Source organism: Thalassophryne amazonica, chromosome 12, assembly GCF_902500255.1.
Source record: "Thalassophryne amazonica chromosome 12, fThaAma1.1, whole genome shotgun sequence".
Lineage (NCBI taxonomy): Eukaryota > Metazoa > Chordata > Actinopteri > Batrachoidiformes > Batrachoididae > Thalassophryne > Thalassophryne amazonica.
This window is the reverse complement of record NC_047114.1, coordinates 96,241,905-96,258,716: the sequence shown is the minus strand read 5'-3', so window position 1 is coordinate 96,258,716 and position 16,812 is coordinate 96,241,905. Positions and strand designations below refer to the sequence as shown.

At 42.3% G+C, this 16,812-nt stretch overlaps 1 protein-coding gene across 1 annotated transcript in view; it reads right to left on the bottom strand.

The window, feature by feature from the left end:
• The window catches only part of LOC117521828 (retinal-specific phospholipid-transporting ATPase ABCA4-like), a 98,991-nt gene that overhangs the window by 53,293 nt on the left and 28,886 nt on the right, over window positions 1-16,812 (bottom strand). The window contains 9 exon segments of the mRNA XM_034183180.1: window positions 725-856; window positions 4,150-4,327; window positions 4,526-4,729; window positions 5,073-5,165; window positions 5,260-5,464; window positions 6,318-6,539; window positions 7,575-7,797; window positions 11,671-11,847; window positions 13,623-13,828. Of these exon segments, the coding sequence (XP_034039071.1) occupies window positions 725-856; window positions 4,150-4,327; window positions 4,526-4,729; window positions 5,073-5,165; window positions 5,260-5,464; window positions 6,318-6,539; window positions 7,575-7,797; window positions 11,671-11,847; window positions 13,623-13,828 (1,640 nt within the window).

Genomic DNA, 16,812 nt, shown 5'->3' with positions numbered 1-16,812 from the left:
GTGGCTGTAATAAATATTTAAGAAACTTAAAGTTTATGAGCAACTTCACCTGTTATTGCTGAAGCACATTGTAAACACTGACACGATGGAGTTTGATGAGGAAGAGTTCAGAAAGATACGAGTGGAATGTTTTGATTTCCATTTACAGCTGGCGATGAAAGACTTGGGTGTTAACTTGGTGTTAAAGTCAGAACAAGAAGCTGCACTGAAAGAGATCAATCTGGGACAAATAGACACATTCTGTGTGTTGTCGCTCCAACGAGACAGCACGCTGAGCAGGATGGAGAAAGTAGTCCGGCAAGCTCAATCTGTGAGCGCGAGATATCCCACAATGCCAAAATAGCAGAGATGTCAGTCCAATGAGAGTGACGCTCTGAGCAGGGCCGGAACATCTGTTAGCACGTTGTTCATGGAGGTGAAGAAAGCGAATGAGCTCAACACCGTCAGCAGCATATTTGGGCGATACTGTAGGTTTGCGTGTTTATATGTATAACAGCCATATAATAAATGAATTATTAACCTCGCTTGCTCGGTCTGTACGGGGATATCAGACCTCAGTGTTTTTGGCACGGACCTCTCACTCGGTTAATAATCCTTTATTATTTAATAAATAAACAAAAATCAGAGAATATAAATGTTTTGGGTTGGACCTGTCAAAAACGTCTGCACAATACTGGATTGAGCATTGGGTTTGAACATTTTCCGTCTGGGAAAAGCAACTCACTGGTTGAAGAGGATGTTGTACTGAGGGCACATGCCCAGAGAGGTGCGGATGACGTCCATGTCAGTCCTGATGTCTCGTCCGTTGATGTAAGCAGTGCCAGACGTGGGAGGGTACAGACCAGTCAGGATGGACCTGCACACAAGCAAAGTACATGCAGATACTCTGGGATTAAAATCCTTTTGTTAAACCTCTGAAACACTCCCAAGACTCAGTCTGAATGTCAGGTGATGAAAAGAGTCTTAATAAAATGGATAATTTCATTACACTTAAGTGAAAAAATTATTTGAAGAACACGCCTGCTTGGAGCCGTACTGGATGTGATGCATCAACAGGTTCAGTTCTGCGATACACCAGCAAATATGTGAGAAAATTACATATGAGTTATATACAGTACTGTACAAAAGTTTTAGGCATCCCAGAGTTATAATAAAAGTAGCGTTTGATGCTCCAACCCTTTTTTATTGGCATGCCAACACAAAATCACTTCCAACTAAAGTGATTATTTGAGGTATATTTTTTAATTCCATAATAATAAGAATAAGTAAGTCCCTTTGGCTGCTCCCTTGTTTTGCACTCGAGGTCGCCACAGCAAATCTGAGGTGGATCTGCATAGTTAAGTGGCACACGTTTTACGCCGGATGCCCTTCCTGATGCAACTCCGGAGTTGCATTTTTCTTTAATTTTTTCTGCAACTTTCATACAGAAAAATCACACGCATAGAACCCAATTTTCTTTGTGATTATCATTAAAGTTGAAATTCATCACACATTACATTTATTTCTTCTTTGTCTTTCGGCTGTTCCCGTTAGGGGTCGCCACTGCAGATCAATCGTTTCCATCTTAATGTTTAATGCTTTTATAATGCATTAAATGTGCAAAAAACATTTGCACAGTACTGTACAACACAGAAATTATTTTCCAGAAATTACGAGTTCTCAGTGTGAGCATGTGTAACAAGGGGAAAAATATAATTTATAAAAGTAAATACTCATTAAAGGAGTGTTACACGTCACTGATGAAAAATGTTATGTTAAGGTATATTTACCTAATAATGGGCTGTTTTAAAGAAAACACTAGCGTCGGTCAGTATTTGCATGTGTAGCCAGACTAAATAGCATCAGTTAGCACTTCACTAGCAGTAGTGAGCAGTAACTGTTGCGTGAACGCTGCTAATGTGTGAATTAAAATGCTAATGCATCTTCTCTAATACAGCCTGGACTGATTGACAAAGACAAACTTTTGGAAGGAATTTAAGTTTCCTGATGTGGAGCATTCAGCTATTTATACTGTACACCGTTACATTACTGATGGAACACATATGGAACACCTTTAATAAAATGCTCACTGTGGTTAGCTTGGGTAAGAGTTAGCACTAGCATTGGTTGCTGCTAACATTTGATGCCAACAGCAATTAGGTGCTAATCTGTGCTAACGCTATGCAAGCATTAAAAAGCAAGTAAAACTGCTTTTATGGCATAAATTTCAGGATCCAGTTCATATATTCAAAACCAGTTTTTTTTTTTTTTGTTTGTTTGTTTTTACTTTTACTGTAGGGGGGCATTTTTTCCCACTGGCCTTGTTCTTAGGCTAATATAGAAATTAGCAATTTGTTTTACAATGTTTTTGGTTCGTCTTGATTTGTGTTTATACAGTGCTAGGCTAAATTGTTTGGCTTTTTAAAGGGGCTTTCCTTTTTATGGACTTACTGTATTTAACATTTTATTTCTGTGTTTTGGCATGCATTTATTTTACTTGTGTATTTTATACTTTGCATTACCATCTGTAATTATTTATTTGTATTTTACATGTCTGAATTTTTACCCAACATACCAATACCATACAAAGCATTTAGCATGATTGCACACGCTAATGCTAACTTTATTGTTTATTAATTCTCGCAACCCCTCTTGGAGTAATGTAAAATTCACAAAACAAGCTGGAACTACTAAAGCTATTATTTACAAAATATACATCAAATCAGGAACAGCATGAAACAAGCATCAAAATATTAATGAAAGAAGATAATTAAGACAATGTTCATCAATTATTGTACCAAAATAAAAAGCAATGCCATTAAAAAAAATCCTTGAAAGAGATCACCGTTGACAAATGGCTGCATATGCTAATGCTAACTGCTACCACATGGCTGCATATGCTAATACTAACAACGGTTAGCGTTTGTTTATATTTGACCCATCAGTAGTCAAATGCTTCATGGCAGTGAAACAATGTCCAGTATTAGGACCACTAAAGTTTTTAGCCTACTACAGAGGAGGCTAATCCTATTTTAGTCGACTAAACTTCAGTGTCTTACCTCAAAAATTGCGGCTATCATGTACCACCACTTGATGACGCAGGAAGGAAGGAGAGCCTTGCAGAGGGAGCAGGCGTTCCGGGACCAGAATAATCCATTGGAGATGTTTACGGATCCCGAGGTTCAACAGCAAAACCGCTTCCATCCGTTTATAACCCTCTTCATTGTGGACATGATAGCGCCAGCCATCAACCACCAAACAATGAGGAACAACGCCCTGCCAGCCCTTCTTCACGTTTTGATTGCACTGAGGTTTTTATGCCTGTGGGACCTTTCAGCAGATTATCAGTGACACCATCTACGTCTCTGAGTTGACCATGTGCTCAATCATGAGGAATATTAGTTCAGCACTTATCCTGCACATCGGGCAATTTGTCCAACTACCTATCGAGGGACACTGTGATCTCCTCCCAAGCTCGTCTTTTGGCTGATGTTGTCCCTTTGGAATACTCAAGAGCACCCCTACATTGCTTGCATTCCTCCAAAAGGAGAGCTTCTTCTGCTTTGGAGAATGTAGGGGCCTTTTTCCAGGAGCGCTTCTCCTCTGGCGCGGCAGACACGACCTTGGTTGTAGCAGATGACAAACCTAGAAGTAAACAAAACTCTCACGCATTGGAGGTGTTTCTTGGCAACGGCACTCGCAAGGCCACTTATGCCCGTGAAAATCAGCCACTAACATTAAACGGCTAATCTACAAGTTTAATCATCTATGTTAAACGGAAATTAGATGGTTTAGACCTTAGTCACCTAAGTAAGTTTAGTAGACTCAGATATTAGACTGCTTTATGAAACTGGGCCCAGGTCTCCAGGGTGGTTCCTTGGGTGTCAATAACTTTTTGGACACATGGTGCGCTTATCTGTGTGAGACCCAGCGCACAGGTGCCTAAGTCCCGAACACAGGGACAGCCACCTTTTATTAAACTGGACAGATGGATGGTTACCTGCGGGATGATGGGAATGGAGTGGTTGCCCATCAGGATCCAGGTCGGTTCAATAGAGTGGTGGATGCTGTGACATATGGTACCAACACATCCTCCCAGACCTGACACTTTTAAAACTGATGCTCCTGACCCGAGTACTAAAAATGATTTGTCATCTGGTTGTAGCTTACATGGTCGTGGTTTTTCCAGCTCCGTTGTGTCCCAAGAAGGATGTGATTTGGCCCTCATAAAAATTCAGGTTGAGACAGTTGATTGCAGGACGAGATCGTCCACCAAAGACCTTCACCAGGTCCTGGATCTGCACCCCCAGCACCAGGTCAACTGGGTCGGGCTCAAAGAACAACTGGCCTGGAGGGAGAACAAAGAGAGTGATTTATTTATTTATTTTAAATTGGTTCAGTGGTCCTTGGTCTCCTACTGTCAGTCTTGCAGTTACCCTACATGTCCAACAGATGGTCTCAGTTTGACACCAAACCTCCCTGATTCACAGTGTAGCGTGTAGACAGACATTACAAGAACTGATTGTGCCCCTGGCTTAGACCTCACCTTCCTTTCTGGTTTCAGGACTCTCCTCCTCCTGAATTGGACTTTCTTGTCGTCTCATCCTCTCTTTCTCTCTCTCCATTCGCTGTCTTTTACTTTGGTGCTTGCAGGTTTTCTTGCTGGCTGAGCCGTTACAGGCGTGCTTCTCTGGACTGTCAAACTTCTCTACGTCCTTCTCCTGGTTTTCTGCTTCAGGTTTCTCTGGACCTGCAGCGGACACGTATAGACAATTAATCCTGCAGAGATCTTTGGTTCTTCATGAAATGTTTTATCTGACACACACGTGGCTGCAGCAGAAATTCACAATCACAGCCGTATTATAAGTAGATGCTGATGCCAGAACTGCCGCTCCAGAGGACAGCGACCTCTAAAGTCTTATTGTTGACCTCATGTTGGCTGTTGCAATACTGCTACTGGAATAAAATTGTCAGAGAAATCTGACTGGATTTCCTGTCTCGTGTTCTAGTTAACAGTCTGCTCCTCATATGGAAATCTGTTCATTCCTGGGAAGCGTTTCCAGGTGAGTGTTTTCTGAGTCAGTGATTCTCACCTGGATCCGTTATTTCTGGGTGTGCGGTTCTCGGCCTTTGCCAGTATGACGGTTGGAACGGAAAGTAAAATGGCCGACCAATCCCATATTCTCCTGTGCAGGAGAAATGTTATTAAAAAAAAGGTTTTTAGCATCAGAAATTTGTTGAAGCCTTAAGTGTTAGTGAGACAGTAAATAAAAGCCAAACCTGGAAAAACGTTATCAAGATACCAGGCCAGGACAGCGTAGAGGGCGGTATCGAGCACCATCATGCGGATGGACGTGAGGAAGGAGTAGGTGTCTCCTTCTAAGGGGCTGGTTTGGATGTTGTCCCACTGGAGACCCAAACCCTGTTCCTCGTACCGGGACAGATACTCTGTGCCAAAACCAAACGCCACCGGGGACAACAAGCTCTGCAGCCGCAGGAAGAAGAAGAAGAAAGATGTTTGGTGAGTTTAATGACGGCCAACGTGTGCACGTTTTATCTGCAGTGCACGAGTCATGACATCATACAAATTAATATTCAGTAGATTCTGTGTGTTAACTTTGTCTCTTTGATACAGTGAGGGGTCAAAGGTCAAAACAGAAAGTTCTTGTCTTTTTCAGAAATTAAAGATCAGAATCACAGGAACAATCCTGTCAATCATGATTTGGACTCTGACACATTTTTTTTTTTTTTTTGCACGTTGCTGTCAACGTGTCACTGAATGACATCACTCCAGTAGTACTGAGCTGACTGTCACCAAACATGGTGACCCCAAGAAGCCTACTGAGTTTGGCATCAAAAGGTCAAAGGTCATGGTCCCTGGAGTCAGTGTATGTTGTAAAAATCATTTGAGCGCAATAACTTTGTTTGTCTGTGAGCCACGGGGTCAGCAAGAAGCCCATTGATTTTGGGATCAAAAGGTTAAAGGTCAAGGTCACTGGAGTGTACTTTCTAAAATTCTTGTGAGCGCAATAAATTCTTTCCCAACTGCACAGTTTTCACTAAACATGGTATGTGTGTTAGGCATGGTGACCCCAAGAAACATGTTAATTTTGGGGTCAAAAGGTCAAAGGTCACAGTCAATGAACTGTACTTTGAAAAAGCCTTCAGTGGAAAAAGGCATCACTTGTCAATGGTAAGCTTATCAACGTTTGCCCGGGGCGCGGCGGGTGAGCGCAGTTTGTTCATTTTACCGCTGTACGATGACAACATGACAAATGTAGCTGAACTGAAACGTGAGCAAAATGCAAGATGTTACAATGCGTGTGCTGAAGCCGTACTGCAGCGAGCTTCATGTTCTTGGTGATGCGGTCCTGCCAGGCAAAGCAGAAGATGTGGGGCAGGTAGAGGGTGAAGTAGATGATGCCGCTGCAGGCCGCCGCCAGGTTGGCCTTGTTAAAGAAGACGCTCATCAGGAAACACTGCATGACGGTGGAGACGGTGAAAACCAGCAAGAAGAAGAAGACGAGCACGGGGTCACTGTAATTCAGCACCTTCCCACCCTAAAACAACAAACAAACAAACAAACAAACGGAGCTCTTGTGATTATTCATTCAATCATTTTCAATCACTTTCTAGACTTGATGGAAAAGTAAGTCTGAAAACTGATAAATCACTGGCTGCTAAACTGGACTTCGTGGTCGAGGAGTTAGAGAGGTGGTTCTATGACCAGAGGATCTTTGATCGAAATTCCACTCAGACTGGAAAATCAGTACGGCCTCTTGGGTAAGTGTACTTTCATAAACTAATAACTGGACTGCAACTATATAATACTACTTATAAGTTCATTTGTACTGTCAAATAAAACTAGTTGTGTACTCAGACTTTACTACTCTACGTATACTTTCATAAACTAAAATGTGGACCAGTTTAATCCTAAGAAGTTTTGAAATAGTACACTTAGGAGTACTTTGTTAAAACACAGAGAAACACAGCACAGAGCCAGACTGTCCTCACTGATCTTCTCTCACAACACACCTGATACGTCTCATCTCGGTGTCCCTCAGTCACCGCTCATATGACAAAGTCATTCCAGCAGGACCCAAAGATCCTCCAAAGAGACCAAGTGCCAAAGACGTCTAGTTGTCACTTTAGGTCACTGGTTAGTGTCCAAGTCTCACAACCACAGAGCAAGACAGGAACAGGAGCCTGAAGACCTGGACCTTTGTTCTACTGCAAAGACGTGGACATCACCAAACATGTCATGAGGAGGCATGACGTTGGTCTTCCAGGTGTCTCAGGCTCTTAAAGACCAAGGATCCAGAGACATGAACATCACTGTGGAGATTTACTGATGCGCATGAACTCCCACTTTCAGTGCTAACATTACGAGACCTTTCGGGAATATGACGGTCCAACGATCATCAAAGCTTAGAGGACCAAAGCTCAGGAACTCCTGTTCAGTGTCTAATGGCTTGAATACTCAGTGAAAACACAAAGAGAATGGTGTCAAACTGGACCTCCTCCAGTGACTTTGCATGCATGCATTGTGGGTAACAGCAAACACCAAATGTCTTCTTTGACACCAGCATCCTCACCATGATGATGGAAGTGAGCAGCACTGTGCTCGCTGTCATCATAGCAAGGCTGTCGATGAACCAGGTGGACCAGATGACTCCGCTGTTGACCCCCATGGCTTTCAGAGTCTCCTTAAGCCGCAGTTCCTTCTCCAGCACGATGCTCTTCACGGTCATGGACACAGAGTAGATCCAGGCCAGCACCATGAACATCGGGAAGCAGCGATTCAGCGTGATCATGAAGCTGGAAACCAAAAGTTACAGGAAGAACGGAGGTCAGTTCTTGCCACTACAGCCATCAGTTAAGAGACAATTTTGTTCTATGTTGCTTTTACAGGTGACGGAGTAATTTTCCCACAATCCCAAGAAAGATTTAACCTTACTTTACCGAAACAATAATGAATACAGAGCAGGAAGGTGGTTTCGTGGTTAGCACTGTGGCCTCACAGCAAGAAGGGCCCAGGTCTGCTCTGGACCTGGGTCCTTCCCGTGTGGAGTTTGATTGTTCTCTCCGTGCTCGCGTGGATTCCCTCCGGGTGCTCCGGCTTCTTCACACTTCCAAAGACATGCAGGTTAGGTGGACCGGCGACACTAAGCTAACTGTAGGTGCGACTGACTTTGTCTATGTGCGTCGGCCCTGCGACAGAACAGTGGCCTGTTCAGGCTGGACCCGCCCACTTTGACCCTTAACTGGAATGAATGGATGGATGGAAAGAGATGACGTAGCTTCGTGCACATTTACAACCCCTGGCAATAATTATGGAATCACCGGCCTCGGAGGATGTTCATTCAGTTGTTTAATTTTGTAAAAAAAAAAAAAAAAAGCAGATCACAGACATGACACAAAACTAAAGTCATTTCAAATGGCAACTTTCTGGCTTTAAGAAACACTATAAGAAATCAGGAAAAATAATTGTGGCAGTCAGTAACGGTTACTTTTTTAGACCAAGCAGGGGGAAAAACAAATATGGACTCCCTCAATTCTGAGGAATAAATTATGGAATCACCCTGTAAATTTTCATCCCCAAAACTAACACCTGCATCAAATCAGATCTGCTCGTTAGTCTGCATCTAAAAAGGAGTGATCACACCTTGGAGAGCTGTTGCACCAAGTGGGCTGACATGAATCATGGCTCCAACACGAGAGATGTCAATTGAAACAAAGGAGAGGATTATCAAACTCTTAAAAGAGGGTAAATCATCACGCAATGTTGCAAAAGATGTTGGTTGTTCACAGTCAGCTGTGTCTAAACTCTGGACCAAATACAAACAACATGGGAAGGTTGTTAAAGGCAAACATATTGGTAGACCAAGACATCAAAGTGTCAAGACAGAAAACTTAAAGCAATATGTCTCAAAAATCGAAAATGCACAACAAAACAAATGAGGACCGAATGGGAGGAAACTGGAGTCAACGTCTGTGACCGAACTGTAAGAAACCGCCTAAAGGAAATCTGATTTACATACAGAAAAGCTAAATGAAAGCCATCATTAACACCTAAACAGAAAAAAACAAGGTTATAATGGGCTAAGGAAAAGCAATCGTGGACTGTGGATGACTGGATGAAAGTCATATTCAGTGATGAATCTCGAATCTGCATTGGGCAAGGTGATGATGCTGGAACTTTTGTTTGGTGCCGTTCCAATGAGATTTATTAAGATGACTGCCTGAAGAGAACATGTAAATTTCCACAGTCATTGATGATATGGGGCTGCATGTCAGGTAAAGGCACTGGGGAGATGGCTGTCATTACATCATCAATAAATGCAGAAGTTTACGTTGATATTTTGGACACTTTTCTTATCCCATCAATTGAAAGGATGTTTGGGGATGATGAAAACATTTTTCAAGATGATAATGCATCTTGCCATAGAGCAAAAACTATGAAAACATTCCTTGCAAAAAGACACATAGGGTCAATGTCATGGCCTGCAAATAGTCCGGATCTTAATCCAATTGAAAATCTTTGGTGGAAGTTGAAGAAAATGGTCCATGACAAGGCTCCAACCTGCAAAGCTGATCTGGCAACAGCAATCAGAGAAAGTTGGAGCCAGATTGATGAAGAGTACTATTTGTCACTCATTAAGTCCATGCCTCAGAGACTGCAAGCTGTTATAAAAGCCAGAGGTGGTGCAACAAAATACTAGTGATGTGTTGGAGCGTTCTTTTGTTTTTCATGATTCCATAATTTTTTCCTCAGAATTAAGTGATTCCATATTTTTTTTCCCTCTGCTTGGTCTAAAAAAGTAACCGTTACTGACTGCCACAATTTTTTTTTCCTGATTTCTTATAGTGTTTCTTAAAGCCAGAAAGTTGCCATTTGAAATGACTTTAATTTTGTGTCATGTCTGTGATCTGCTTTTTTTCTACAAAATTAAACAACTGAATGAACATCCTCCGAGGCCGGTGATTCCATAATTTTTACCAGGGGTTGTAGTTTAGCTTCCAGCTCTCCGTGATCCCTAGTGTTTGGTAGAAGAGTCAGACTGTAGTTATCAAGACACTGTAATTCTGTCCAATCACAGCCTGATACAGGACAAAATACCAACAACATCCACATTAGGTTGTGTCTTCTAAAAAGATGACTAGCGAGGCTCAAGATTTACAATAGGTGTCACAATAGAAGTTAAGCTGACATCACTGTGCAATGCATCACCACTCAGCGAACTGTCCCCTGACAAAAAGAGTCCACAGATACGATAAAACAATAAACTCACCTCGGCTGAACAAACACATTCAATTATCTTCAGAGAATACATTCATTTTTGTTGAAATAATGAACAAATGCTTCTATTATCCCAGGCATACAAAGTTTAATTTGCTAGAGACCACAAAAATTCCTCATCTCAAAAGAACAAGTGCCACTTTTTAAAAAAATAAATAAATAAAATAATTACATCGCCAGTCAATTAACTGGAACTACATGACTCTACAGATACCACATGACGGTATCTGTATTCCATTATCTGAGGAAAACTAAGGTTTATTTTGTTGAGATACTGCTTTCTTCCACCTGCAAAATATAGTGAAGATTCGTCCCATCCTGTCTACGGCTGATGCCGAGATCCTGATCCATGCATTTATCCCTTCTATAGATTGGACGACTGCAATGTTCTATTTTCTGGTTTACCGCAGTCCAGCATTAGGGGTCTCCAATTGGTTCAGCCAGACTTTTGACAGGAAGCAGAAAGTTTGACCACATTACACCCATTTTGGCATCCCTTCACTGGCTTCCTGTCCCTGTGAGATCAGATTTTAAGGTTCTGCTACTAGCCTACAAAATTATTCACAGACTGGCACCTCCCTACTTAGCTGACCTAATTAAACCCTACTTACCGGCCCGGGCTCTGTGTTCTCAGGGTGCAGGACTACTTTGTGTCCCTAGGGTGAATAAAAAGTCTGCAGGTCACAGAGCTTTCTCTTATCGTGCCCCTGTTCTGTGGAATGATCTCCCTGTGTCAATAAAACAGTCAGATTCTGTGGAGACTTTCAAGTCCAGACTTAAGACGCACTTATTTTCCCTTTCGTATGGCTAGCATACTGGCATAGTATGTTACTATGCTTTTTACTCTTTCAAATTAATTTTATTAGTAAACGGAGTGTGCCGTGGCCTCAACTTTACCTAAATTCTGCGTCTTTTAGTGAAGCTTAGGGCTAGTGGCCGGTGTCTACTTCTGCAACCCTCCTGTCCTGTGCACCAGCAAAATCTCCTGTATATTCGTTTTGTAAATTGTGTCAGTATCATGGCCTGAGCAGAGGGTCATCCCTTTGAGTCTGGTCTGCTTGAGGTTTCTTCCTCAAATCATCAGAGGGAGTTTTTCTTTACCACTGTCACCTGTGTTCTTGCTCTGGGGGTTGTGTGAAGCACCTTGAGGCAACTTTGTTGTGATTTGGTGCTATATAAATGAAATAAAAAATACTAATACTAAAAATTACTCCATTGTCTTAGAACTATTTTGTTAGTTTAGCTGTTAGTTTTATTTTCTTGAGGTAATGAAAAGAAAAAGGTTCCATTATCTTGAGAATAAAACATTTATTTCACTCGAGACCAGGAGAAAATGATTTCTTTCAAACATCTGGCCATGTTCCCATCAAGCGTTTGTCACCAACACTCACACGTCATCGACATAACATGGATACGGCATCTGCTGGATGTAGACTCCGAGCGGCCAGTTGCTGTCCGTGTGAAGCTTGATGATGCCGTGTTCGATCATGTCCTGCAGGTAGGTGAAGCCTCCCCAGATGTACCTCTGGTCCTCCATGGGATCTGCTCTGGGACCTGGATCCCAGTACCTGACAGAAGGAACAGGGACTGTTAGACAGCAGTTGCTGCACAGTCTTAGTCCTCATCCTGTCACAGTACACAAATGATTCATTCAAGGATTATTGTTGTTTCCTCAAATAATCCCAATCAAAGCATGGTAACAATAAAAGATCCTAAAGCCAAAGTATCTAAATCCACACACACACACACACACACACACACACACACACACACACACACACACACACACACACACACACACACACACACACACACACACACACACACACACACACACACACACACACACACACACACACCACGTTCATTGCTTTTGTTTAAGCGGATAAGCCCTTTTAAAATCTGATTATGAGGGCGGCCTCCCACCGGGTCCATCACAGGCTGCTGGTGCGCAGTAAACAGTTAAACGTGTTTGTTGGCTCTGGGGGCTGCGAACACCATGTTTTTCTGAACACAAGATCAAAGTCCTGGAAAATGCATGGAAGAACCGCACATGGACGGATGAAGGCAGACAGAGAATTAACAAGAAGAGTCCACGGGGAAGTGGTCATATGAAAACCGTCATTAATAAAAAATAAATAAATCTTTAATTTTGAGAATCAAAGTGTTCATTTTTGACTAAATTCGACCTCGAACATTTGTGCTGAATCGTCCCTAAGACCGTCGCCGTCTATCACTGCAGGAAGTTGTTTTTAATGTGCTCATAAATCTTGTTTGACATTTAGGTGCACAAATGCGGAACTTAAAAAAAACAATAAAATAAAACAAGAGGGGCACCCAGCAGAGAACATGCCTCCAACAAAGACTCCACCCTCTTCCCCTTAAGCCACAAGCCAAATTCCAATCCTTAGACCACACTAGGACCACCACTGTTTTCTCAACCAGATTTAAAACACGGTTCAGATTTGGACCAAAGCACAGACAGAATTTCCTGGCTCGCGATACTGATCGAGACTTCATGATCACTCAATTTTGATCCTGATCTTTGCCCCACCCACTCACCTCTGATAAAGTCCCTAACCTATTGGTCCTGATCTCTGAGCTTTGATTGTGATTGCTGATCCTGTTTTCCTGATATTTGATCCTCATCACATCATGTTCCTGACCACTGGTCCTGATTTCTGAGCTTTGATCTTGATACTTTGTACTTTAATCCTGCATGTAAAGTTGTGTTCCTGTGATCCTTCTGTGTTCTTAATCACTCAACTTTGATACTAATCTTTGATGCTGATCACTCACTTTTTATAAAGTTCCTCATCATTGGTCATGATGGCTGGAATTTGATCCTGATCACCGATCTTTGATACTGACTGCTGACTTGTGATCCTGATCACTTGTCTTTGATCTTAGATACTGTTCTTCAGCCCTAATCACCCACCTTTGATCTTATTCCTGTCATCTGGATCTGATCACTAGCCTTTGATCCTGACCACTTGCCTCTGATCCTGATTTTTCAGTTGTGATCCTGACATTTGTTTTTCATTACTCATCTTTAACCCAGCTGGCTCAGCCTTCATTGTGATTACTTTGATCTTGGTTGCTCATTGCTTTGATTGTGTAATAAGGACCAAAAATCGGCATTAAGAATTAAAGTTAGGACCTACCAGCTGATCTAGACCCATACCACATTTAAAGGATTCTTCCTTGACCCCCTGCGCCACAGATCTACCAGATTCATTCATTTCCATTATTTTAGTAACAACCAGTCAAACAAACATGTAGGTGATGACATCAACTATGGCAAAGCTCATTTAAAAAAAACCATCAAACTACAGCTGATGACCTGTCTTTGATCTTGTTGGTGCGTTCCACCGCATCAATGTCCATGCGGATCTTGTACTTGACATGTTGGGGGACACTCGTGGTCCAGGGATACATGTCCAAGAAGACCACACCAGCCCAAAATTTGTTCTCCTCCAGCAAGAACAAAGCCTGGTGGATCATCTGGGCCTCGTCTGTGTTCGGCACAAACTTATCCAGACTGACACACTATCAACAGAAATGGGAAAGAAAAAACATTACAGTTCTTCAGCAGGTGTTTTTATACAAAATATATTGCCATGTTTGCTTCATCTTTACCTCTGATTAGAAGGTTATACAGTCTTTGCATTGCTGTTGCACTGTTGCTTTGCCAAGAGCTCCAGTGTGTGTATATTGTATATAAAATGTGTATACACACACACACACTTTATATACATTATATAAATCTATTGCACCTGCATTAATGGTAAAGCTCCACCAGGAGGAGACATTGGTCTATTTCAAGATCTTTGAGCAAAGGCTGCTGTGGGACATGAGGATGAAAGTGTTAGTTATAGTAAGAGATGCATATATACAGTGCATCCAGTATTCACAGCCCTTCACTTTTTCCACATTTTGTTATGTTACAGCTTTATTCCACAACAGAGAAAATTCTCCCCCCCCCCCTCCAAATTCTACACACAACACCCCATAATGACAACATGAAAAAAGCTAGAGTGTTCAAAGCAGGCCCGGTCGTCTGAATACCCCAGCTAGGAATAATGGAATAGGACTCCGGTTCTATTTTGTGGGTTTTCTTTCTCTGAACTGGGGCCACGATTAAGAGGGACGGTTAGGGGCATTCATATTGTGCTGCTAGAGGTGAAATTCTTGGACCGCCGCAAAACGGGCCAAAGTGAAAGCATTTGCCAAGCATATTTTCATTAATCAAGAACGAAAGTCGGAGGTTTGAAGACAATCCGATACCGTCGTAGTTCAGGCCATAATAATGCCAACTAGCAATCCGGCGGCATTATTCCCATGACCATCCTCGTTTACTCGGCTGATAGCAGCCAGCCATTTATCTCTCCTGTCTGGACTTTTGTGGCACTTTGGGAGCTCGAAAAAAATGCACTTTTCGATCTTTTAATTTATCGTGGTTTAGTTATTTTCAATGGGGAAAATTCATTTGAAATACGAGCAGATTGGCTTACGAACTTGGTCATGGAACAAATTAAATGCGTATTTTAAGGTTCCACTGTGTGTGTGTGTGTGTGTATATATACACTCAACAAAAATATAAATGCAACACTTTTGGTTTTGCTCCCATTTTGTATGAGATGAATCAAAGATCTAAAACTTTTTCCACATACACAATATCACCATTTCCCTCAAATATTGTTCACAAACCAGTCTAAATCTGTGATAGTGAGCACTTCTCCTTTGCTGAGATAATCCATCCCACCTCACAGGTGTGCCATATCAAGATGCTGATTAGACACCATGATTAGTGCACAGGTGTGCCTTAGACTGTCCACAATAAAAGGCCACTCTGAAAGGTGCAGTTTTATCACACAGCACAATGCCACAGATGTCGCAAGGTTTGAGGGAGCGTGCAATTGGCATGCTGACAGCAGGAATGTCAACCAGAGCTGTTGCTCGTGTATTGAATGCTCATTTCTCTACCATAAGCCGTCTCCAAAGGCGTTTCAGAGAATTTGACAGTACATCCAACCAGCCTCACAACCGCAGACCACGTGTAACCACACCAGCCCAGGACCTCCACATCCAGCATGTTCACCTCCAAGATCGTCTGAGACCAGCCACTCGGACAGCTGCTGAAACAATCGGTTTGCATAACCAAAGAATTTCTGCACAAACTGTCAGAAACCGTCTCAGGGAAGCTCATCTGCATGCTCGTCGTCCTCATCGGGGTCTCCACCTGACTCCAGTTCGTCGTCATAACCGACTTGAGTGGGCAAATGCTCACATTCGCTGGCGTTTGGCACGTTGGAGAGGTGTTCTCTTCACGGATGAATCCCGGTTCACACTGTCCAGGGCAGATGGCAGACAGCGTGTGTGGCGTCGTGTGGGTGAGCGGTTTTCTGATGTCAATGTTGTGGATCGAGTGGCCCATGGTGGCGGTGGGGTTATGGTATGGGCAGGCGTCTGTTATGGACGAAGAACACAGGTGCATTTTATTGATGGCATTTTGAATGCACAGAGATATCGTGATGAGATCCTGAGGCCCATTGTTGTGCCATACATCCAAGAACATCACCTCATGTTGCAGCAGGATAATGCACGGCCCCATGTTGCAAGGATCTGTACACAATTCTTGGAAGCTGAAAATGTCCCAGTTCTTGCATGGCCGGCATACTCACCGGACATGTCACCCATTGAGCATGTTTGGGATGCTCTGGACCGGCGTATACGACAGCGTGTACCAGTTCCTGCCAATATCCAGCAACTTCGCACAGCCATTGAAGGGGAGTGGACCAACATTCTACAGGCCACAATTGACAACCTGATCAACTCTATGCGAAGGAGATGTGTTGCACTGCATGAGGCAAATGGTGGTCACACCAGATAATGACTGGTTATTCCCCCCCCCAATAAAACAAAACTGCACCTTTCAGAGTGGCCTTTTATTGTGGGCAGTCTAAGGCACACCTGTGCACTAATCATGGTGTCTAATCAGCATCTTGATATGGCACACCTGTGAGGTGGGATGGATTATCTCAGCAAAGGAGAAGTGCTCACTATTACAGATTTAGACTGGTTTGTGAACAATATTTGAGGGAAATGGTGATATTGTGTATGTGGAAAAAGTTTTAGATCTTTGAGTTTATCTCATACAAAATGGGAGCAAAACCAAAAGTGTTGCGTTTATATTTTTGTTGAGTGTATATATATATATATATATATATATATATATAATGTTTCCAATCTGCATATATAAAGTTAACTGAACAATACGAGTGAATAAGTTCTAGATTTACTGTTTCTAGAATGATCTTTGTAGTCTGCTGTGTATTACTCAGGCACAAGCTGTTAACTTTACTGTGCTTTGATGTTCACATGCACATATACAGTAACTTGTATTTTTAACATCAAACAGGGAATAAAATGACATTATTACAAACAGCTGGGGTTGTTAAAGTTTTTCCTACTTCATGGGCTCATGAGCCAATAAAACATCACAAACCTCTGCACGAGACTATTAGACAGAA